This window comes from Sorghum bicolor, chromosome 4 (assembly GCF_000003195.3).
Source record: "Sorghum bicolor cultivar BTx623 chromosome 4, Sorghum_bicolor_NCBIv3, whole genome shotgun sequence".
Taxonomy (NCBI): domain Eukaryota; kingdom Viridiplantae; phylum Streptophyta; class Magnoliopsida; order Poales; family Poaceae; genus Sorghum; species Sorghum bicolor.
In genome coordinates, this window is record NC_012873.2 from 1,633,846 (window position 1) to 1,659,001 (window position 25,156).

Below are 25,156 nucleotides of genomic sequence, written 5' to 3' on the forward strand. Positions count from 1 at the left end.
CGCGCCCCGCGCGAGCGATGATTGATTTCGTCTGCGTTTTTAAAATGACAGCGACGACACCCACGAGCCACAAAAAGAAGAGCCGATCCAGTTGCTGAGGAGGAGGCTGGGGGCTCAGCTCGAGAGAGTCCACACGCACCACCCCCAGGTCCCAGACTCCCAGTCCCCACCCACCACTCCTCCTCCTCCTCCTCCCCTCGCCGCCGCCGCCAGTTCCCGTCCGATCCGCCCGGATCGCCCCGCCATGGACCAGGTGAGCGCGCCTCGCCGTCTCCGATCGCTCCGCTACTACTGCCGCCCTCCTCCCCTCTCCCTTCTCCACCGGCCGCAGTCGCGCGCGGCGGCGAGCGAGCTCTGTCTGTCTGTCTGTCTGTCTGTGATGTGTCCCTGACTCCCTGTAATGTAATGCAATGTAACGCGGGCGGCGGGAATGAATGGTGTGGCGCAGTACGAGAAGACGGAGAAGATCGGGGAAGGCACGTACGGGGTGGTGTACAAGGGCAAGGACCGCCACACCAACGAGACGATCGCGCTCAAGAAGATCCGCCTCGAGCAGGAGGACGAAGGCGTCCCTTCCACCGCCATCCGCGAGATCTCACTCCTCAAGGAGATGCAGCACCGCAACATCGTCAGGTACTTACTACTACTTGTAACTTATCACTTACTCCATGCCAGTGTGTGTGTGCGCGCGCGCGCGCGCGCGGAACATTGCCCCGGCCCCGGGCGTTTCTACCTGCTGCTGCCTGCTGCTGATGCGCTCTGCCGTGCAGGCTGCAGGACGTGGTGCACAACGACAAGTGCATCTACCTCATCTTCGAGTACCTCGACCTCGACCTGAAGAAGCACATGGACTCCTCCGCCGACTTCAAGAACCACCGCATAGTCAAAGTCAGGCTCGTTTCCCTTCCTCTCCATTTGCTTTGAATTGAGCCGCCGTACGGTACTCTTGTTATACCGTACCACCTACTACCCCCAGCAGACAACTGTGTGGATGATAATTGCGAGACATGAAATGCAAATTGTAATGCCGGACTATGCTCCTTGTGCTGTGCTGTGCCGTGTAGTCCTACCTCTACCAGATTCTGCGGGGCCTCGCCTACTGCCACTCCCACCGCGTGCTCCACCGCGATCTCAAGCCACAGAACCTGCTGCTCGATCGCCGCAACAACATCTTGAAGCTCGCCGACTTTGGATTGGCGAGGGCATTTGGCATCCCTGTCCGGACTTTCACTCACGAGGTACGTTTTCACTCACGCCCCGATGACATGCTGTCGGTCTGGTAGTACGCTGACTTAAGGTGCCTGCATTAGTCAATCCGCGGTAGCTGCAAAATTGCCATGACATGTTATTTAGCGTATTGGAAAAGGAACGCAGTTATTCACTCATGAACGCCACAAAAATGCTATTAGAATCGTCGCCTTTGTTGCACAGAAGTTTGTAACTGTTCAATTCGTTAGGCCAGATGCATATGCGTTTCTTCATTTTAGATAATGGAACAAGGTTCCAGCCTCTACCAACATATGCGTTTCTTCATGGCGTACTGTTACCACTGTCTTAATCGCTTGCACGCTTCAAACTGTTTTGTAACTGCCGGTAACGCCATTCCCGTGTGCTTTTGTGTAGTGCACCTTAAGATTGTTTACCTTTGCAGTTTGCATATGACATAGAAAATGAGCAAGCATTGAAGCTAATAATGGACACACCTAAATAGGATTCTATATTTATATAAAATTGGAAAGGCCGTTACGAAGGAGAGCTCTAGGACAATAACCGAATTTGTCATCTGCTTGGTGATAGTGCAGTACGAGATGCGATCATTCTTGGGTAATTTCAAATTTAAGGTTGCCTTTGGATTGGCGATAGTGCTGACTTTGTTGGCAAGGGTGTTTGACATTCCTGTCCTGACTTTTATTCATGAGGTATATTTTACAGCTTGACCACATGTTCTTGGTCTGGTACGCTGACTTAAGGTACCTGCCTGAGTCAAGCCATGGCAGATGAAAAATTGTCTTGCCATGTTAGCGTCCTAGCACAGGAACACTGTTACAAAATGCTTTTGTTGTTGCCTTTGTTGCACAACTGTTCATAGTTGTTCAGTTTGTTAGGCCACATGCATATGCATTTCATCATATGGCGTACTGATACCACTGTCTGACTGGCTTGCACGCTTTTTGTATTTGTGCAAAAACTACTTGTAACTGCCAGTAACACTATTTGTGTGTGCTTTTCTGTAGTACGCCTTAAGATTGTTTACTTTTGTCCTGTGCACACAACATAGCAAGTATTGAAGCTAAAAATGGAAAGAGAAACGGAACACACGTTTATGCATATACATATCTAAATGGGCCTTTGTATACACTGGAAATGCTGTTAAGGAAGTTCTAAAAAAATCACTCATCTGCTTGGCGATAGTGCAATTGTGGTGATCACTGTTGCATAACAAATCGTAATTGCCATTTTGTTAGGCTACATGCATAGTATGTTTTTCTTCACATGGTGTACAAGTACCACTGCCTGACTCATTTCAGCTCCTTTCATATTCGAGCGAAGGCTAGTTAGTAATTGCTGGTAACACCATTCCTGTGTGCTTTTCTGTAGTACGCCTTAGGATTGCTTACTTTGTCCTGTGCATACGACAGAGCAAGTGTTGAAGCTAAAAACGGAAAGAGAAATGGAACACATGCTTATGCATAATTGCATATACATATACATGTCTTACTAGGGTTTTGTTTAAAACTGCAAAGGCTGTTTTAAGAAGGAAACTTCTAGAAAAACCACTCATCTGCTTGGCGAGAGTGCAGTTCTTTTCTAGAGGTCACATTGATCTTGTTCTTGGGTGATTTCAAATTTGGTGTCGTCTTTGAGTTGATGCAAACATCGTTGGGGCTGGCATTTATATGAAAGAACTGTTACCATGATGCTCTGTACCTTCTCCTTTCCTTTTGAGCTTGCCATCATTTAATTGGAACTGAACTTTTTTTTAGGTGGTGACACTCTGGTATAGAGCACCGGAAATTCTTCTTGGTGCAAGGCATTATTCCACCCCTGTTGATGTGTGGTCAGTTGGTTGCATTTTTGCTGAAATGGTGAACCAGAAGCCACTTTTTCCTGGTGACTCTGAGATTGATGAGCTGTTTAAGATTTTCAGGTCTTATTTACAGGAGTTGTTCAAACTTTCTTTAGTTTGTTGCATGTTGCAGGGAAAAAATCTTATCTGGGCTGTGTATTCTTCTCTGTTAATGCAGAATTTTGGGCACTCCAACTGAAGGAACATGGCCAGGTGTTGCTACATTACCTGATTACAAGTCAACTTTCCCAAAGTGGCCATCTATGGTAAATAATAAACAAGTTCTTTTTATTATTGCAAACAGTGGGATAGGGTTCTGAGTTGTGGGTGTGGATGAAAACTTGTACCGTGTTCTGCTCTGTTATAGTTAAGTTTGGGATCTCCTTTTTTGCTTGTGTATGAGGGTAATCCAATGTTACAGCGATTTCCATTTTTTTGCTCTAACATGCAGTTCATGCTGTAGGATCTTGCAACTGTGGTCCCAACACTTGAACCGGCAGGAATCGATCTTCTATCTGTAAGTCAGACTAATGAATTCTTTGCATTTTTTACTTAGCTTTAGTGTTTACTTATGTTCTCCGCTTTTCCTCAGTCTACTAGATCATCTTCTGTTTTTTACCCATGTCATTAGTTATTCTTAATGAATAGATGACATGGCCTTCTTTGTGGGTTTACACGAAGGCTGGAAAATCTGTTTGCATTTGAGTAGCCCAAGGTTTTATCCAATGGTAGAAGTGAAAACTGAAAACCTAGCGTGATAAGTTTCTACCCTTTTTTGTGGTCATCTGAAGTCTCTGTGCACTTACATTATTTTGCATTATTGAGGCTGCAACCTGCAAATGTTGCATATAGCAGGTTAGCAGCATTGTAGGTCTGTTGTTTTAACACGATGTTCAGCCTAGTCTGTGCAGAAAATTCCCTCTTTTCCCTAGCACATATTTGCTATCTTGGAAACACTTGCGCGCTTGTGGGGCTGCAAGTGCATCAGGATTGTAGCATTGTAGGCATATCTTCCAATATTGGTTCAGACTCATTTCTCTTCAAACATGCACATCTAAATGCACAGGGGTCATTTTTTTGTTAAGGTATTGCAATTTGTCCTGCCACACTGGGTAGTGGTCTAGTGGACAGACACCAAACTGGAATCTTGAAACTGCATTGCTTTTTTTGTACAACTGCCAGTAGTAGGGTTGAATGTCAACTTACTGATTCTCCCTCCCTTTTATGTACGTCCTGTGTTACACCACCGCATGCTGATTTGCTACATGTCAATGCCAGAGAACATAATCAGACTAGACGATTGCATTATTCGCTCACGCTAGCCTTTCATTTTCACTGCCCCGAATTCTGTACGATTTGTATCAGTGTGCACCTTAACGTGGCTGACTTGACTTCTCCCCACCGTTGTCCCTTGCAGAAGATGGTGCGGCTAGATCCCAGCAAGAGAATCACCGCCCGTGCCGCCCTCGAGCATGAGTACTTCAGGGACCTCGAGCACGCCTACTAGATGATGGATGAACCATTCATTCCTTCCCTTCACTTGCCCTGCCCCTCTGTAAATTAAGGTCATAATGCTTGGGCCCGGCGAGTAACCCATTTTGGCCGCTGCTGCGTTAATCTATAATAATAAGAACTAAGATGGTGTGCTGTGCTATCCCGACCATGCAATTTTCTTTGATTTTTTCTTTTTTTGGCTGTGTAGAGAAATGAGAACGGTGATCCGGAGATCGATCCTTGTCGCGGTTTTGTCTATCAATTGCTTGTTTCTGGAGCCTAGATGGCTGGATGCTGGATTCCGGTGGAAAGAGAGCTTGCCCTGGTTCAGAAAAGTTGGTCCTGGTATGCTTGGCTGTCTGCTGTCAGCCTGTCGCGGTCTGTTAGCCGATGCATGTAATGGTGTTTCTGATGCACGGTCTTGGTAGCGGTAAGCAACGTGGTCGGTCGTCATTTGTGGGATCTGATGCTGTGCCCGTTGACCTGTCGCCTTGAGATCACTAGTCAGCGATCGATCTGGTGCCGTCATTTCTGTAACCGAAATTGGCACCTGGTCATGGTATGAAATTGGCAGTTGAGAAATGCATACACACGCCGCGCAGACCTCACATGCGATGAGGATTTGGTGTGGTGTGTGGACTTGGGGGTGGACACTGGACAGCCAGTGAGTTCATGGCTTCATGCTCATGTGCAGCTGCTGCTGTTGGCCGTGCAAGCAGCAGCAGAGTGCCGACGGAGTGGTCACTGCGACTGCGAGTTGGACCGACCGTAGCGGACCATGGCCTTGTTTAGCTGAAAATCAAAAAGTTTTCAAGATTCTCCGTCACATCAAATCTTGTATCACATGCATGAAACATTATTAAATATAGATAAAAATAAAAACTAATTACACAGTTTAGCTGTAAATCACGAGACGAATATTTTGACCCTAGTTAGTCTATAATTGGATAACATTTGTCACAAACAAACGAAAGTGCTATAATACCGAAAACTTTTCACTTTTCGGAACTAAACAAGGCCCATGGCACAGCCGCACAGGCGAACATCTTTGCATCACATCGCTTTGGTTGACGGTTAGGCTTGGGCACGCCTTTTTGGTGCAGGAATTTCGCTTTCGCACGAATTGCACCTGCAACAAATCGCATGGCATGTCCTGGTTCTGTTGGGTGTTGGCAGGGCGGATGGATGGCCGGGGCCGCGGCAGACAAGACAACAAAGGCCTTGTTTAATCTGATTTTTTTTTAGATTTTACTACTGTACCATTTTTGTTTATTTGTGGCAAATATTATCTAATTATAAACTAACTAGAGTCAAAAAATTCGTCTCGCGATTTACAAGTAAACTGTGTAATTAGTTTTTATTTTCGTCTATATTTAATGCTTCATGCATATGCCAGAAGATTCGATGTGACGGTGAAACTTGAAAACCTTTTAGTTTTTGGAGTGAAATAAACAAGGCCCAAGTAAAAGCACTGAGAGCGACGCAGCATGGCGTTCTTTTGCAATTCTGCCCCACGTTTTCTGAAATTTTTACATCAAATCTTTGAACATATGTGTGCCAAACACAGGGTCGATCAATTTGTCTTCCAAAACAAATTGCATGTATTCAAAGATTTGATGCTCTATGCATGCTTGATTGGCACTTTGTTTGTGACAACTGACAATGATAATTGTACAGAAATTTCAGATGATTTAATTCATTCTTACGGGAGAAACAACGTCAACATGAATGAATAATCGAAATCAACTCCGGCAAAAAGCAAAAGAAGAAAAAGGAGCTTCAAATCGAATCCGCTGCGCAGGCGGCCCCACCAGTCAGAGTCTAACGAGTTACCAGGCTGACGCCGTCACAGGTCGCGTCTTTACGAGAGCAGAGAGAGAGAGAGAGAGAGAGAGAGAGAGACGGAGAGAGCCAATCCTCCCTTCCCATCCGGACCGCCGCCCCCACCTCCTCCGCGGCCGCCTCGCCGCGATTCCACTCGCCCCCGACTCCGATCGCAGGGGCATCATCGTCACCTCCTCCGCCAGCTCCCTTCCTCTTCCGGAGCTTCTCGTGCGGAGAGGAGCCGAGGAGGCGGCGGTGGTGGCGCCCGAACGCCGCCGACGCCGCTGCCAGCCGCCATGGAGGCGTACAAGCTCTGGGTGCGCAGGAACAGGGACCTCGTCCGCTCCCTCGAGTCCCTCGCCAACGTAATCCCTCGATCCCGCTTCCCGCTCGGTTATAATCATTTTCTGCTCTCCGTTGGTCCTGTAAAGCTTAGTCCGCGCGTAGCGTATCTCGTCGATTCCGGGGATGATGCATGCGCTTGCTAATAGGGATGCGTGCCTCGCTTCGGGTTTGTTGAACTTGAATCGCGCAGTCTCGTGGTTACTCGGTTGGGGCCTGCGCGAATTCATGTGATTCCGCTCTTCCTCGCGACTCCATGCCCTGTTCCTCACCACGGATGAGTACTGGTTTCGCGTCTCCGCAAATTTCTCTAGGTTCTGCTCTACGTTGCTGGTGCTTGTTTTGGGGTTGCAGATTCTTATCGCAGCTGCTTTAGCTAATCGATATGAATATGAGGCCTAGGAGGAGTGAGTTGCCACTTTGCTTATGCTTGCTCCAACTCTTTTCAGGGGTTGACATGGATACTCCCCGAGCGCTTCGCCAACTCCGAGATCGCGCCGGAAGCAGGTGATCTCAATGATCCTTCCTTCTGTTGGGAGTACCATTTAGTTCCACTGTGTGGTTTTTGATATCTGAATATATTGCTGGTCATGTATATATGTTTAGTGTCTCATAGATTTGGAATTTGAGCTGTACCAGTGCCTTATCTTTGTTAATGCAATCCTTTAAGTGTGAACTTGTATGATTTGGAAAATAGGAGCTGCAACTTTTATGCTGCAAATATATTGAGCTGCTAGAAGTAGAACATACTGAAATAGTTATGATTTAAGAGGCAATAGGTGGCATATCTTGTGATATGCTTTATTACGTAGTGACTGTTAAGATATATGGATGCCCAGATTTCAAATTAGGGCGGGTAAAGTTGACGAGTGCTTGTCGCATGTGATTCCACGTGTCAAAGCCCCCCTTTTCTTCCATAATTATTAATAAGTGATGTTATATAGACAACATATGGCGACAAAAAAATTGACAACTGTCATATTGGATCGTGTTTCCTATTTGGGTGTTACCGTTACTATAACTGCTTTCCTAGGTTTCTGCGATCTCATGTCTGCATTCATGGAGTGATAAATGATCTTTTGTGCTTGACACCAGAATGTCATCAATATCGTTGTGCCAAAATAATCTGTTTGTTACACTACCACCCAAGTGCAAACTGCAAACCATCTTTTCCTGTTTGATATTGCTCTAATATCACCTAGGTACCCGAAGTCCAGTGTGCTCACTATGTGAGTTATCTCATAAAGGAAATGAATGTTATTTGCTACTATCAGGCCATTTATTTCTATGGAACCCATTTAATCTTATACAGCTGCCTAGGATGGCCTTAGCACTAGTGTGATTAAACTTATTTCAGAATTTGTGTTCGCATTTTTGTCCTGGCATCTTCCATTGTTACCTAAAAAGAATCACTATTGTTGTATGCTCATTTTGTGCTATTCGATGTAAGAGACCATTGGAATATATTTCACTGACCAGTCTGACTAAGCCTTAATGTTTAATATTTCTGCATTGAGCATGTATGTTTTGCTTCAAGGTATTATGTCTCAGGGAATCAAATTCTTTGCTATTACTAAAAATATATAATTGCATACTGTTTGCCCAACTATTCTGGTACTGATCCGAGATAAGATATTGTAGATCTTAGCTCTTGAATTTACTATAATCTTGTCTAGGTGACTCAATTCCCTATGCAACAAATCAATGTTTTGTTCAGTTCGTAACATATGCATACTGATATGTTTTCAAGAATCAAGACATTGTTTACAGTTTTGATTGAGAGAAGTCTATTTTGGGTGGTATATGCTTGATTTCTTCACATTAACACACACTTCACTATCTGAACAGTATATGCACTACTGGGTGTTGTGAGTTCTGTCAATCAGCACATAATTGATGCGCCCACTGAGAATCACTCATTTGCCTCCAAGGAGCAATCTATCCCATGGGGTCTTGTTGTCTCTGTACTAAAGGATGTGGAGGCAGTTGTTGAGGTTGCTGCCCAGCACTTTGTTGGCGATGATCGCAAGTGGAGCTTTCTTGCTGTTACGGAAGCAGTGAAGTAAGACAGTTACTTTTTTGTTTGGTTAGTTGCATATCTACTGTCGTTGTTCAGAGTCAGACAAAATGATAACAATTATGCAATATTTCAGAGCAGGTGTCAGGTTAGCTGCTTTTCGGGAGAGTGGATACAAGATGCTCTTACAAGGAGGGGAGGTGGCAAATGAAGAAGAGGTGACTGTTCTTGAAAATAATTATGGAGTAAATGGTAATGGAGTTCCAGCCATCTATCCAATGGATAGACATTCCGGAAATGGTCACAAAGGTATGACCAAGGGTCTGGATGGAAAAAATGGATTTGTATCTAAGAGTCTTGAGAAAAGAGCAGTAGCTGCTTTGAACAAATTTGGTGAGAATGCAAAGATGATGTCTGATCCTATGTGGATGCAGAGGCTCCAACCTACTCCTGAGCCAACTGGTAATAAAGTTTAAACTACAAAGAAGTTCCATTTTTGGCCTCTAACTATCATGACAGTCTGATTTTGTTCCCCAAACTCAAAATACCACACAACTTGGCCTCTCAGCTGTTTTGAAGCTGTTTTTTGCTGGATGGAGGAAAAAAATAAGAGAGCCGAATTTAATGGTGAAACCATCCTTGTGGTATTCAGACGTACTGCTCTCATGGTGAAACCATCACGACGCCAGCAAAAACCAGTTTCGAAACAGCTGAAGGGCCAAAAACAAATGGTTTGAATAGTTGAAGGGCCAAAACTGTCTGATATTTGAGTTTGGGGCCAAAATCGGACCCTCGTGATAGTTCAAGCTCATGGGCCAATAATTGACTTCCATCTATACAATTATCTTGATATTTCTACTTGATGCTTCTGGGTCTATGGGTTTTCTTTTCTTATAGCGAGTTAAACCTTCTGCGCTGTGCAGTGATGGTGGTCGAGAAGCCAACTTTGGCAAGTATTTGGTCGGCTAAAGGTGGTACTGGGCGCTTATTTGTTTTAGGGGAGGTTGTTCACATATTCAGGCCACTTGTATATGTACTTCTGATCAGAAAGTTTGGAATCAAATCATGGACCCCATGGTTAGTGTCACTAGCTGTGGAACTCACAAGTCTAGGCATCCATTCCCATGCGACCGATCTGAATCACAGATTAGGGAAAGTGCATCATCTAAGTTCTGCTGAGAGGGATGAGGCAAGTTGATTTCAGTCCTCTAACTAGTTAAATACTTCAATTTTGTTTCATTTTATCCTCACTGTTGCTGAACTAACTACTCCTTGGTTCGATTCCATCTCAGTTGAAAAGGCGAAAGATGATGTGGGCCCTTTATTTGATGCGAGACCCTTTCTTTGCCAGTTACACCAAGTAATGAACACCCTGCCCTAAGATGATCATTGCTCGATTGAAATTGAACCTTGTATGCTCATGCCTGCATTGTGTCCTGACAGACGTCATCTCCAAAAGGCTGAACAGGTCCTGAATCCGGTGCCATTGATTGGCTTCCTTACAGGTATGCACACCTTGTTTATGCCTTCGATGTATTTGTGTTCTGTGAAAGCACATTGCAATAAGCTTCTTGTTGCTTGATTCATCGCAGGGAAACTTATAGAGCTACTGGAGGGGGTTCAGACAAGATATACATACACATCAGGTTCATAGAGATGGCAAGTCCGAGCTTGCTGCTTGCCTCTCGATCTGCCCGGGAGGACCTGTACTTTGTGCGAGTTGGTTGATGGGTTTTGTTTGAATGGCTGAGAACTTGTGCCCAAACCTGAAACATGTACTGCCGTTTCTTTGCCAAATGTGGCATCCTTGTCTTGTGGATGCGAAGCTGCAGCCACTTCGTGTATCACGGCAGATGAGAGAATTCAGAATCTAAGTATATAGTAAATACTGGTTTAACGCTAAGAATTGACATATTTACCATTTATCATGAATGACTTATTACCTTGTTGGAAAATAATATGTCTACAATAAATTTGTTCTTTAACAGCGAAATTTGGATGCCAGTAAGCTTAGAGGTAAGTAATGGTAACACTGATCTGTGCCTGAATCTGATCAGGATCTTGAAAGTCTATCAGTATTGCTTATTGTTAAAATGGGATTAGGTAGATCAATACCGATCCAAATGAGCATTATAAATACCGGAGAACACAATGTATGTTTTAATGCTCATTGAAAAACTTTGCATTTTACCCCAAATGCAACCGCAATTTGGCAGTGTGCAAAGCGAAGGGTCAACAATCCTTGCAACATTTTTTTCTTCCTTTGGTGCCTCCTTCAGCTGCACCTTCTGTGTCCATACCTTCAATTAACATCTCTCTATCCACCTCCTGGTATAACCCTGTCCAGTATCACATAAAAGCACATGCGTAATACAACAGTGCAACACTTCAGCAGGATGTTTAATCATTTTATTTTTCGAAGCAAACTTTATTTCTTCATCTCCATATTCCCCAGCAAACTGTTGCAATGCCAAACACATGGAATTTTGGGAGCTTTTGGTGAACCGTTTCTTAGTCCAAGCCCAAGCCTGTTTCATCTGTCAGATGCCCCAAGGCTGAAAGCAATAATGGACCAAATACCTACAGGGCAAAAGAACAAGAGATGACAAGAACTTTCCTCCTGATCACAGAAATAATACAGAGGGATCTCCCTTCCATTTCCTTTTGAGCATATTGTCTTTGGTTGAAATATCAATCCTTGCAACATGCACCTATTCTACTCACTTATGCACTTGCAACACGCATCCGTTTTCCGTATTATGTACTGCTAGTTTTACAAGCATTGGTATCACAAGCGTGCCATGGCTCTGTTCAGGGTCAGTTCATCGCTTGCTACGGATGCAGCAGCACTCATGGCCTTGCTGTGAGATTCACGGCTCGACTGCGAGCTTAGGTAGGAGAGGGACTGCAGCCACGAAACAAGTACTGGCTTCCGAGTGACATCGTCAGACTCAGCGACATGGGCATGCATGTCATCGAGCAGTGCATCCTGGCCTTCCTTTGGTAGCAGGGTCACGAATTCTGCCAGCTCCTTCAGCAGGTAGGGGAATGACTGCAAAGCGAAGAAAATCCTGTTACTACAGAACATTGAACATCTTGGCTTTCAAGAGTCATCGGAAAACAAGTCAAAGTTAGGCTCCATCTTTACCAACATTCAGCCAGCACATGAGAAATATTTGACACTTCTCTTAGCTACTTTAGTATGAACTATTGTTAGAGAAAAGTCACTTTTATGTTTCTAACATTCTGCAAACTGATAAAGATACCCCCAATGCAACGATTGAGCTAGCTACTGTTGCTATAGAACTAGAGCTACATGAGAGGGAAAGAAGGTGACCATATTCTAACCTGAATATCCACAAGGAAGATCAGTCTCAGCAACAGATCCAACATTTTCTTACATGGATCTGTGCTCTCTTCCCATGATCTCCACAAGGATTTGTTCTGAGCCTTTGCAACCTCACAGAGATCTTTAGCCTTGACAACAAGGCTATGAATACAAAAAAGAATGGCAGCGCTGCCTGCCGGAAGATGTCGAACAAGTGCTGCAACTCCTGATGCTAATCCATCAAATGGTGTTACCCCAGGATAAGCCTATTAATGAAGAAAGTCAGAAATGAGTCATCTTCCAGTTGAAAATTAGATAACGAAAAAGATGCCAAATAAACTACCTCCAAAGATCTCTTGATGTAGTAAAAGGTAAGTTGCTCTTTCAAAGCTGCTCGGGCATCCTGATCAGTATCACTGCCAGATGATGAGAACGATGCCATCACAGAGTGTGAAGCACTTGTAACTTTCTCATTTGAATGCTGTAGATATCTTTTTCATGCTAAGGGTCACATCATTTGTTAATACTGAAAGTCTTGATATACAGATTAAAAAATAATAAATAAGAAGACAAAACAATAGAATGGGATGCAAAAAAAAGGATACAAGAACATGATTGAAGCCACTTTATCCTGAATCATATGAACTGGAATGAGGCCAACACAAGTTGGCACAACCCGCAAGTAAAATAGTATGCGTGATGTCTGAACCTCATCTCTGTGCCAGATATACTTTGTTCCAGCCAAGGTTGGTAAATCTGTAACACACCAAACATGAATCTTAACCAACAATTGCTAGCACATCCTAGTAGCAACCGCAACATAGCAGCAAGAGAAGTGTCATTGAAATAACCTGGTTTACTTGTCAAGTCAGTATACGAGGGCATTGACTGGATGAACAAAGCAGCAGCAGCTGCATCCTCTTGAATGGCAAGTACAGCACTCCGGACTGCCTCAGTGTACTCAGGAAGACGCAGTCGTCTTAGATGTTCCACACAAGAGAACGCCACCAAGATTCTAGCAGCAACCTCTGGTTGGAAGCCCTCAGAGGACTTAGCATTTAGCCTGTGTTTAGTGACCTCGGCTGCAAAGACTACAACCATAAGAAATGAGGCCTCAGCAATCTTGTCAATCACAGTAATCAAGTCATCCTGCTTTCCCCGGTGCAGCAACACTGCTGCACGAAGATGACAATAAATCTCCTGTGCATACTCCCACACACAAGTTTCAGCGAAACTTTTAGCCTTGTCATTGGCATATGAATACTGGTTGCATAGAACCCCAGTCACCGGGCCTGCCTCTTTGAAAAGAACACTATCAAGGTGTTGATTGACCTGAGCCTTGACAAACTCCGCTGAATTCCCTTCTGCATTTTCAACTGACATCCTGAGCAAATCAGGAAGCGGGAGGAGCTCCTTCAGCAATCCCGTACAGACACACTGTAACACAGACTCATGAAACGCAACCTGTCCACACCGTGTCAGTCCCAATGCAACACACTGAACAAGGATATGCTGATCATCGGCAGGCCTCCCTTCTGAAACAGCCTGCTCAGATGCAAACTGAATTGTCCACTCAGGCGCTTGCTTCAGCTGTGGATCAAAGTCCAGCCGGTATCTTGCCGAAGCAACCCTCAATGCCCGTAATCCACCGCAGGCCGCCATCACCACTGGAAACAGCACATAACCCTCAGCCTCACACTTCTCTGGTGAAATCAGCTCAAAGAGCACCTGAACCTTCCGCATCTTCCTCGACTCAACGAACCCCATTACCAGCCACTCCATCAGCTTAAGCACCCGAACACCAGTAGCCAGATTCCCAGTCCTCCCACAAATCCGAAGCAAGCACACAAGAATCCTTCTGAACTGGACCTCATCAGCAGGCGCCAGCGCGTAACCAACACCTGTAAGCGCGAGGTGGTCGAGATCATCGATGCTCTGATCGCCCCGCTCCACATCTTCAAGGATGCGGCTCACAGCCACAACAGGGTCATCGTCATAACCACTGGTAGACTCACCGCTGCCGGGATTCTTCGCGGTAGAAGCGGGTTTCCCGAAGCTGGCATGGCCGAGGAGATCCTTGGCGGAGGCACGGGCGCCGAGGAGGAGGAGGCGAGGTGCGAAGGGGAGGGAGGCCGGGACGGAGGCGGGGACGAGGTGCGGGGCCGCGGCGAGCAGCGGGGCGACGAGGCGGGGGTGTAGCGGGAGAAGCGGGAGCAGGAGCGAGGCGTGCGCGGGGGAGAGGCGGAGAGCGCGGCGGTGGTGGTGGAGCGTCTGTAGCGCGGCGAGGGCGTCGGCGGGGGAGGTGGAAGGGTCCCGGAGGCGCGACCACGCGGTGAGGATTGTGGTGGGGGAGGGCGGCGGCGGAGGGGGAGGGGGTGGCGCGAAAGCCGCGGACTCGAGGTGGTCGGCGAGGTGAACCGCCGCCGCCGCGGCCGGTCCCGGTCGCGGCGGAGCTGTCGTCATTGCTGGGGTGGGGACTTGAGACTTGTGTGAAGAAGACTCCGACGAGACCGTATTCTTTTTTTTTTTTTTTGCGAAGACGACGAGACCGTATTCGTGTCCACTTTGAAAGGATAAGTTTGAATTTTTAAAATTTCAATGAATTTGCAACTGCGTTCAGAAATGTCTTCCTTGTTACAAATTATAACTCGTTTCAGTTTTGTTCTAAACCAAACTTGTCTAATTTTAACTAGATCTATGAAAAAGATATTGAAATCTATGATACTAAGTAAAAAAAATACAAATATGTTTTATAGTGAGGCCTTATTTAGTTCGTAAATTTTTTTTAGATTTAGCTGTTGTAGTATTTTTGTTTTATTTGCAATTAGTGTCTAATAATGGATTATTTTTTATCTATATTTAATACTCCATGCATCTGTCCAAATATTTAATATAGTAAATAAAAAAATGAACGAAGAACTAAACAAGGTCTGAGTCAATGTATAGAGTAATTTTTTAGTGATAATAAATGAGGTGTATGTCAATAATAAGATAAACTTTGTTAATCTTAAGATTTATCAGCTTTCTCGTCTCGAAAATGCATGCTTAGGACGTGGAAACTATGCCTCTAAGTGACACTAAGATCATTTTAGGTTTTCGAAAAAAACACTAAGATCATTTTTCTATCTTTCTTCTACTCTAAGTCATTCCACACCTAAAAGAAATTTCTAGATCCAGAGCAAGTCGAGCCGGTGATCACCAAATTTATTTTGTTCATTTACGGTGTGCTTGCACATCTGGATCTCTGCTATGCTTTATAATTGAAAATAATTTAGGATATTTGGGCCTTGTTTAGTTCTCAAAAATTTTTGCAAAATTTTTTAGATTCCCCGTCACATCGAATCTTTAGACGCATGCATGGAGTATTAAATATAGACGAAAATAAAAACTAATTGCATAGTTTGGTCGGAATTGACGAGACGAATCTTTTGAGCCTAGTTAGTCCATGATTGGACAATATTTGTCAAATACAAACGAAAGTGCTACAGTGCCTGTTTTGCAAAAATTTTTGGAACTAAACAAGGCCTTGGTAAAGTTCCATGCAGATCTAGATTTAAAAAATAGCTTCACTGTCAATTTTTTTTCATTCAAATGTCCAAACTCTGCGAACTCTAGATCTGTCAAAAATCTAATCTAGCTGTCGAATCCATAAAATCTAAGAGCACCCTCAAGAAGTGCTCTCAAAATATTAATTCCTTGGCGTTGATGAAAACCATCCACCAAGCCACTCGTTACATAGGTACCGGTTTGATTTCTTCTTTTCTCTCTCATTGCTGCAACAGGATGAATTCATCGGGTATTGGTTTGTGCCCCCGCGCGTTCATGGTCTTGCAGCCGGTAGTCCCGACTCCGGGTGGTGCATGGGATGTCCACCATGGCTGCATAAGGAGGAAGAATATGTTTTTTTTTCATTTTTATCTTTGATTATGGTTTTAAAATTACAAATAAGTCTATTTTAGAACTGGAGCTCTACCAAATAGTTTGGTGAGAGCCTAGCTCCATCGTGGAGTGCGCACATGCTTCGGAGCTAGTTTTTTTCGAGCTAGAGCCATGCTAAACATGCTCAAAGAATGCTATGGTGCAGGGTGAGAGCAAACTCAGGTTCACCTACTCTAATGGAATATTTTAGGTTTTTTTTGATTCATATCATATAATTTTGAAGTTTGGAGAAATATCATTATTATTCGTCTATTTTGAAGCTTATCATTATACAATTCTTTATTTTCCACATGAGTGTTATAGGAATATGTATGAAGACGACTTGGATCCGGCTGCACATGTATACGACTACGCTGTGTATTCTGGTATAATATGGGGTCTAATTGATTGGCTACCAAAATTTACCATACTACGGATTTAGCAAACCAAAAGTTAGGCAAAAGAATTTCAAAAAGTTGGCAAGCCAAATGTGAAAAGTTAACAAGTTTTGGTTGTCAATCAATTATGAGATCTCATCAATTATTAGATAAAACCATTGCTTGCCAAATCTTTTGACATGACAAATTTTGGTAGCCTGCTTTCTTAGGGTTCCGTTCATCCACCCGACCCCATCTCACACCGCCACCCGAGCTGGCGCCTGCGGCCTCCACTTCGAACACCTCACTCTACCTCCCAACTTCATGCCTCACCATCCCACCCCCAACCAAAAAAAATCCCAAGTCCCTTCCCTCCGCCATCAGTTGGGCCTCCATGGCCGCCAAGCGCCGCGCCTGCCGGCCAAGATCCAACGATTCCAAGGAGTTGGGCCGCAACGGTGGCTATGAGGGTCCGGAGGAGAGCAGCAAGTCCGGCGAGACCGCCATGTTTGCCGAGCCCAAGGAGATGCCGTTGAAGCAAGCTGAGCAACGTCGTCCACGAAGGATGTTGGGGCCCGGTGTAAGGTTAGAGAAGGGGATGAATAGCCTATTTAAATTTCTACAAACTTAACTCAACAAGTCTGTTAGTAAAACAAAAGACAAAGCTATTCTAGCACTAGCTCAACTAAACTAAGCAAGCCACCTACACAAGTCTAGTACAAAAGACTAAACACTAACTACAGCAACAAGGCAAGACTACACTTAGCTCTACTCCTTAACCTAGAAACAAAACTACACAATTCCCGAAAGATTTAAAAAAAAATGTTGTTAGTAATTTGTTAAACCTACCAGTAAATATATGCACGGAATGTAAGAAAAACTGTGGATAATCGTCGGCAAACGCTGCGTAGTCTACGTGGTGATGAAGCAGAGCTGAAAGAGAAAGGAACATGTGGTTATGACAAAACGCCAACATCAACCACACAGTCACACACACACGTGATGGAAGATGAGGATCGAAATCCTTATTATTGATGCTATCTGGGCCCTGGGAGCAACAGATGGAGCAATGGTTCAGGAATAATGTCCACACACCGTACCACACATATGGGAGGCTGAGACTGAGATGCATGCAGCTGAAATAAGCTAAGCAAACAGGTCGATGCCCCAGAATTTGGCAGGCTGGTTAGTCCGGTACTTCCTGTCGACGGCCTTCATCTTCTCCATGTCCTCGCCGGAGATGTCGAAATCGAAGACCTCAAAGTTCTCCTGCAGCCTCTCCAACTTGGAGGTCTTGGGGATCACCACCGTGTTCCGCTGCAGACCCCACCGGAGGACAAGCTGTGCTGGTGTCTTGCCGTACTTCTCAGCCAAGCTCTGCAAATTGTAGTGTAGCCACAATGCAAAGTTAGCAGATCACATTGGCACCAGAATAGATGACATTGCAGGGTAACCAAATAAAATGTACTAGTATTTGTTAAACAAGGATGACGATGTAATGGAGGTTTGAAATGGCAACTACCTTGATGACAGGGTCGTCAAGGCACGAGACCGACCCGAACCACTCGGTGTTGGCAGTGGAGCCACCCAAGGGGGTATGCGCGGTGACGCAGATCCCATGCTTCTGGCAGAACTTGACAAGAGAATCGCGCTGGAAGTAGGGGTGCACCTCGATTTGGTTCACTGCAGGCTTTATCTTGGCATAGGCCAAGCAGTCTCTAGTGAGGAAGATGTCGTAGTTGCTGCACCAGTAATAACTCTATTATTATTGTGTGGCTTCCTCCAGCATGAAAATTAAATCTCCAAGCACGGAAAAAGTCGCAGCAAGAAAATTTTAGTGCAAGATTTATTATACTCCAATTCAGGCTATTTCAAAACTAAACTACCCTTTCAAGACCAGCAATATTCCTAGTACAGGAGGACTGACAAAGACCACTCGGTGTCTGGAAACAAGGGATTAGCGCAAAACAACAAACATGATATTGGATTGCATAGCCGACACCCATTTTTACAGGTCCTTGAAGACAGACAAACAAGATCCAACACTCTAACAGAGCTCCCATTTTCCCAAAGAAAGAGCTGGGGATCAATGAAAGAACATAAGCAAATATTAATAGAAACTAAAAATTTTTATGCAGGCAACAACCTAAACTTTAGCTTAACATGATTAATACGTTCATGATTCTGATTAAGCATGGACCAAGAAAAACTACAAGACAAGTAAGCATGCACTTTTCACAAGAAAAGGAATGAAGATAAAGTGGAGGGTGACAGGAGTAAGGAATGAATTTGCACGCAACCATATGCAATGAAACTGAGGGCTTGTTTAGATGCAAAAACTTTTTGAATTTTGACACTGTAGCACTTTCGTTTTTATTTGACAAACATTGTCCAATCATGGAGTAACTAGGCTTAAAAGATTCGTCTCGCGATTTACAGACAAACTGTGTAATTAGTTTTTATTTTTATCTATATTTAATGCTTCATGCATGTGTCACAAGATTCGATGTGATGGGGAATCTTGTAAAGTTTTGGGTTTTTGGGTGCATCTAAACAAGGCCTGAAGAGATCTGGAAGAACAAAACCATTCTATACTTTGTGCTGTAAAGCTTAAGGGAATATATGAACTAAATGTTTCTGTATCTGCAAAACTATGACTACAGCAAGATCACATTTATCTACTACTCTGTCAATGTAATGAATCATAATAAAAAGGGAAGCTTGCCAAGACTAAATATCTCAAATGTCAAACAGGTGCCAACACAACAGAGAAAATTGCTGGTTCGGTTTACCTGATTCCGATGCTGCGCACTAGTCCCATGGAAACAAGTTCTTCCATTGCATGCCATGTTGTTTCCAATGAGATAGTGGTATCAATGTCTAGTACGCCATCATCACCGAGAGCGCTAGAAGTTGTGCCAACTCCTGCAGAAATACACATTTCTATGAGGTACCCACTGAATCTTTCTAAATATTATGCAAATGGCAAGGAAATTACCTGTATGCCTGGTAGCTACTGGGAAGTGAATAAGATAGAGATCGAGATAATCTAGCTGTAGCTTCTTCAAGCTATCCTTGCAGGCTTCAAGCACATGGCCGTGATCTGAGTTCCAAAGCTGCAATGAGAACAGATGCCAAACTTTCAACTACATGAAGATTATGGAGCAGAATGGGTCACAAAAAAAACTGTAGTGGTGTAGTAGAATGGAAACTCAGAAACATTGCCTAATTAAAAAATCGAGGGACATCTTGGTTGAGTCAAAATCAGGTGTTCCAGTTTAAGACAAGACAACTTTAGTTTCGTTGAGTGATATCAGAGTTCTGATCATACCACATGCTGGCCACAACAATTCCAAATATGCTAAAATGCAGGGTAACGATTGGAACTAAGTATGATCGACTCATTTTCAGTAGCTGCTGATACGGATGGGAAACCAACTGCTGCTTTTAAACCAATTCATGGGCATAATTTTAATGGCCACAAACATTTGGAAAGGGCAGTTTTCCACAATACAGAAGGTAGCGCGTTCTGTAATTCACATTACCTTGGTTGTGATGAACAGATCCTCCCTCTTGACAAGTCCAGTCTGAAATGCCTCTGCGAGTGCATCACCAACTTCTGCTTCATTTTGGTAGTCAGCTGCAGAGCAAGTTACCAAACATGCAGACAGTAAATCACCAAGTAGAAAAGGAAAACTCCTGTGCTGACACTAGTAGTTGGGACCATATTAGCATACTTCATGATTGACAAAGAAATCTTAGTCATGGACAGCACAGTGCGGTGTCTAAGCATGTCTGTATCATTCGTACTATGAATCAAGTGTTTATCAAGACAAACAGAACAGCGATTGTCTAATTGACACACAGAAACTCATGTGGCACTGAAAGAAACATTCAATAATTTGATTGTTACAGTACAACAGATCAGGATCGCAAAAGAAATCTCACATTCTCACTAATCCACAGCAGAGCGCACTGTCCAAGCATGCCTGTGCCATTGATAGTACCAGATAGCTAAAGAAATCTATTAGCAAATATTAGAACACTATAACTTCTATTCATATTTGGATATTCCATGACTGCCAAAGAAATTTCAGTCACATACATTACAGTGCACACTATCTAAGCATACTAGTATTGAGTTGCATGCACCGACCAGTTCAACCCAAAAGCTTGTGGGCAATTCACTTATATTCCAACACTCCCCCTCACGTGGAGGCTCCCTCAGGCCTCAGACGTGGAATAGGAGCGAGCAGCAATTATTTTATTTAATTGCGCTAACCAGGATTCGAACTCGAGACATCCGGCTTTGGTACCATATTGAGTTGCATGCACCGACCAATTCAACCCAAAAGCTTAAGCTGATGGGGAGAGGTGGGCAATTCAATATTCCAACAACTAGTACCACTCAGACAAGCACACAAACCTAGTTTTTGTCTAGACAAACAAAGAGTGATGGACACACGAACAATCACAAGGCATCGAAAGAAACATTCGACAATTCGATCGGTACAGCACAAGTGCACGACAGAGCAAGAGTGGCAAATAAATCTTAGTCGTGGACAGCACAGTGCGGTGTCTTAGCATGCATGTATCATTCGTACTATGAATCAAGTGTTTATCAAGACAAACGGAACAATGATTGTCTAGTTGACACACAGACACTCATGTGGCACTGAAAGAAACATTCAATTTGATTGGGACATTCAGACAAGCACACAAACCTAGTGTTTGTCTAGACAAAAGAGGATTGATGGACACACAAACACTCATGAGGCACCGAAAGAAACATCCATCAATTTGATCGGTACAACAACAGACCAAGAATGGCAAAGAAACCATGCTCATCTAATCGGCAACACAGCACACTGTATAACCACGCCTGAACCATCCATAATGTCAGTCAGTCTCTCAGACAACTAAAAGTACAAATCTGCGAGTATTTGTAATCAAATTCATTTATGAAATCAGCTGGAGACCACGGTAGACACACCCAACCAAACAGTGACCGTCTGATGGACACACAAACACACTCATGTGGCAATGAAAGAAGCACTCAATGATTCGATCGTTACAGTTACAGTACAACAAACAAAGATCGCCAAAGAAACATCATTCCTGCACCGTTGATAGTTAGCATTATAATTAGCAAAGGAGTCATGAAATGTACGACATGGAAGCGTGCTGTCTTAATTAAGCACATACGAGTGTAGTGTCTAACTTGTCAAAAAGAAAAAAAAATGAAAAACGAAGAGCGCTCGACACACAAACACAAACAGTCAGTGGTTTGGATCGGTACAGTACAGCAGACGAACATCGCCAAAGAAATCCCGCTCATCGATCTCATCACCATCAGCAATGTTAGGGCACTGTTAAGCACGCCTGCATCATTGGCAGCCCGAGACAAGGATTCGCCACTTGCGAGGACAAGAGCGCCCAAGTGGACTGACAAACGCGAACTGCTACGGCGGACCTCGACGGCTCGACCTCGACCTCGACCCAACTATTCATCCGATCCGTACGCTGATGCCAGCACGGACAGGGCCGGCTACTCGCGGTGGTTTGGGCGGTCGGGTTCCGGTGGATTTCGGATTTCGCTTACCGGCGCAGTCGAGGTGGCGGTAGCCGAGTCGGAGCGCGGCGTGGATGAGGCCGCGGACGTCCGGCTTGTCCATCCGCCACACGCCCAGCCCCACCGCCGGCATCCGGTACCCGCTGCTCAGCGTCACCGCCGCGTCCTTCGCCGCCGCCGCCGCCGCCATGGCGCCCTCGGCCCTCCCCTCACCTCCGGCTCCGCGCGCAGACGCTGGATTGGCCCGGCAGCTTCGCCTCGCTCGTTGGAACTTGGAAGTGGCAGTGGGACTCTTTTCTCTTTGGGTTTTTGTGTGTGGTTTTTATTCCTTGTTTGACTTTTTTAATGCTTGGATACTCCCCGGCTGACGTGGCGTATTCTGAGCCATTTACAGTGGGCCGGCCCAGGCCGGTTGGAGGCTGTGCAGCCTGCAAGATCAAAAGTAGTTTAATTGGGCCGGCGACAGGATGTTCCGTTAATAAAAATATTACTATCTCCATTCGGTTTTAACACTTGAAGGGTGTCGTGTAGTGCCTATGAATCTATGATAGGAGTTGGAAGGGGTAGAGAATTTTGATTTCTTCAAAAGTAAAAGATCCTGTTTGGAAGGTCTTTTTTTTCTCTTTCAAAACAGCTCTTGTTTTTTAGGAAATATTTTGCATTGGAGTAAGAACTGTTCGCTTGAGTTTGTTAGCCGAATCAGCCAGCCATTCATCAGCAGTGTTTTTCCTCTTAGAACAAATTAGCTAATAGTACTTTCTGCCACGGTGAAAGCCCAAGTTTGATTTTGGTAATTAATGACACCAAGTTGTTAATGCCTTGTGTTCAAGTGATTGAGTTAGGCATGGCAACACATGTGATGAAGGGGCATGGAGACATGGAGAGATGGCCACATGATCACAAAGGGATGAAGCATGAAGTAAAGATCATGGTGATAGACGAGGAGCAAAGTTATCAAGGCAAAGGTATAAACATAGGGTTTTACTTTTGCCGGTCTAAGATGAGTAGAGAAGTGATTGACCGGGTTTAGGATAAATAGCCGACTATCAAGAGGGAAAATCACGGTCATCTCTCGAATCAAGTGCTACTAGGTCTACATCTTGAGCATATGCATTAGGATCTAGTAAAGTGCTAACTTAACTCCTTTGGGTAAATATTTGTGAAAAGCTAACACACATGCACTTTGGTGGTGGACACTTGTTGGTGTTAGCACATTTTCAAAGGAGGTGGAGTTCCTAAGGTTGAGAGGGGTGTGGGTTCCTCTCTCCCTCCCGTCGAGCTTGCGAGGCGGGATTCGGCGCTTTTGAGAAAATTAAGTGCATATTTTCCATTGCGCCGATGGGAAATTTGTAGAAGTCGCGGGAGTGTTTTCTCACTGAGAAACACTCACCGGACGCTGAGTGTGGAGGCACCGGACGCTGGCCTCAGAGTCCGGTGGTTAGCGTCCGGTGTGAGGGTGTTTTGCAAACCTCTCTGGGTATGAGTCCGGTGAGCACCGGACGCTACCGGTGCCTAGCGTCCGGTGACCCTGCAGGTTTGCAGAACTCTCTGCGCATGAGTCCGGTGTGCACCGGACGCGTCCGGTGTGGACTTGCAGAGCGTTCGGTGTGTTGCAGATAGCCGTTAGAAACTGACATGCGAAATCGGGGAAGGATACGTGGCCAACCCCAGTGCACCGGATGCAGGGGGTCGAGCGTCCGGTGCTCACTTGGTAGCGTCCGGTGCCCCCGATTTCAGCCCAATGAAAGTAGCCAACGGCTAGTTCTTTGAGGGGATTATAAATAGTTGGTGGCCGGCTTTGGGAGGTTCTCTCTTGCACATTTGATTACTTGAGGCATACATTGAGCTAGAGAACACTCCCTCCACTCATCTCCTTGCTTGATTGCTCATCCTAGTGAGATTGAGTGAGATTCAAGTGCATTGCTTTGAGAGTTGCATTTAGTGGCACTTGATTCTTGAGTTTGCTGCGGATTTCTTGTTACTCTTGGGTGTTTTCCGACGCCCTAGACGGCTTGGAGCAGCGGTGGTGTTGAGCTCGTGATTGGAGATTGTTTCGAGCCTCACCAAGTGATTTGTGAGGGGTTCTTGAGCCTTCCCCGCGGGAGATTGCAATTGGCTACTCTAGTGGATTGCTCGTGGCTTGGAGGATCCCCATCTTGTGAGTGGATGTGCGGCACCCGCTGAGGGTTTGGCTTTGGATTGCCAATTAGCTCGTGATCCATCTAGTGGGTGTATCGCCACAACGAGGAGTAGCTTGCCGGGAAGCAAGTGAACCTCGGTAAAAAATCTTGTGTCATCTCTTGCCGAGGTCTCTCTTGTGATTGTGTACGTGATTGATTGGATATATCTCTTCTCTACAACGTCGGTATAACAATCACTCTCCTCTCTTTACATACTTGCCTACCTGTTAGTTTAGCTTGTGTAGCTTAGTTCTTGTTAGTATAGAGTTGTTGTGTAGCCTTCTCTAGTTGTTGTGTTTTAGTGTTTAGCCTTCTTGCTAGACTTGTATAGGTGGCTTGCATAGCTTAGTTGTGCTAGTGCTAGAATAGCTTCGCCACTTATTTTACTAACTCACTTGTTTAGTAAAGTTTGTAGATTTTTAAATAGGCTATTCACCCCCCCTCTAGCCATTTGAACCTTTCACACGGCTTATCAGCCAAATGAACAAGACATTTTTTTCTTTCTCTTTTATAAATGAACTGAGAGTCCATAAAGCCAGTAAAACACCAAAGCTGAAAAAAAAACTGCCAAACATACCCAAGCAGAGTGTAAAGTTGAGTATGCTTTGAGAGTCTGTTTAATTTAGATAGAGTCTGCTCCATCATAGAGATTTCAAACTAGAACTAAAAAACATAGAAATAAACTATCCTAACCAACCCGCATTTTTTAAATATAATATTTAAGTGGAGAACTTTTGTGTCTTTATGTTATTCTAGTAACGAAAAGGACTATATAATCGTTTTGAGTAAGAATGTGCAAGTCCGACATTTGAAGAGCATAACATGCTGCATTTTTTTGAGTTGTCGAACTAACTTCTAAACTTCCATATTTTGAGTAGGCAACACTGTTCCGTCTTCTCTAGTGTGCTAGAAGTCTATCCTCCTCGGAAATAAAACTGTATGGACCTGGGGTCCAATTCTCTCCCATAGACTTCTACTCTCGATGGATGACACGTGACATCTTTGGAAAAACACCAGATGGCAGGATGGTTATGTGC

At 44.5% G+C, this 25,156-nt stretch overlaps 4 protein-coding genes across 4 annotated transcripts; 2 read left to right on the plus strand and 2 right to left on the minus strand.

Moving 5' to 3' along the window:
* LOC8068271 (cyclin-dependent kinase A-2) lies at window positions 54-4,843 on the plus strand. The gene is made up of 8 exons (XM_002451382.2): window positions 54-253; window positions 449-633; window positions 771-888; window positions 1,065-1,238; window positions 2,985-3,148; window positions 3,246-3,333; window positions 3,531-3,584; window positions 4,485-4,843. The coding sequence occupies exons 1-8, from the start codon at window positions 245-247 to the stop codon at window positions 4,572-4,574; spliced, it is 882 nt and encodes a 293-aa protein (XP_002451427.1). The 5' UTR covers window positions 54-244; the 3' UTR covers window positions 4,575-4,843.
* Window positions 6,431-10,717, plus strand: LOC8055046 (peroxisome biogenesis protein 16). The gene is made up of 8 exons (XM_002451383.2): window positions 6,431-6,750; window positions 7,177-7,234; window positions 8,576-8,789; window positions 8,881-9,206; window positions 9,668-9,933; window positions 10,037-10,104; window positions 10,188-10,249; window positions 10,337-10,717. Exons 1-8 carry the CDS (start codon window positions 6,682-6,684, stop codon window positions 10,396-10,398), a joined length of 1,125 nt encoding a protein of 374 aa, XP_002451428.1. The 5' UTR covers window positions 6,431-6,681; the 3' UTR covers window positions 10,399-10,717.
* On the minus strand, window positions 11,346-14,589 carry LOC8055047. The gene is made up of 5 exons (XM_002453182.2): window positions 12,924-14,589; window positions 12,678-12,828; window positions 12,416-12,563; window positions 12,093-12,338; window positions 11,346-11,796 (listed from the first exon to the last, which is right to left on the minus strand). Exons 1-5 carry the CDS (start codon window positions 14,533-14,535, stop codon window positions 11,533-11,535), a joined length of 2,421 nt encoding a protein of 806 aa, XP_002453227.1. The 5' UTR covers window positions 14,536-14,589; the 3' UTR covers window positions 11,346-11,532.
* Window positions 17,302-22,250, minus strand: LOC8068272 (NADP-dependent D-sorbitol-6-phosphate dehydrogenase). The gene is made up of 6 exons (XM_002453183.2): window positions 21,970-22,250; window positions 19,913-20,007; window positions 19,366-19,483; window positions 19,160-19,292; window positions 17,890-18,109; window positions 17,302-17,744 (listed from the first exon to the last, which is right to left on the minus strand). Exons 1-6 carry the CDS (start codon window positions 22,127-22,129, stop codon window positions 17,514-17,516), a joined length of 957 nt encoding a protein of 318 aa, XP_002453228.1. The 5' UTR covers window positions 22,130-22,250; the 3' UTR covers window positions 17,302-17,513.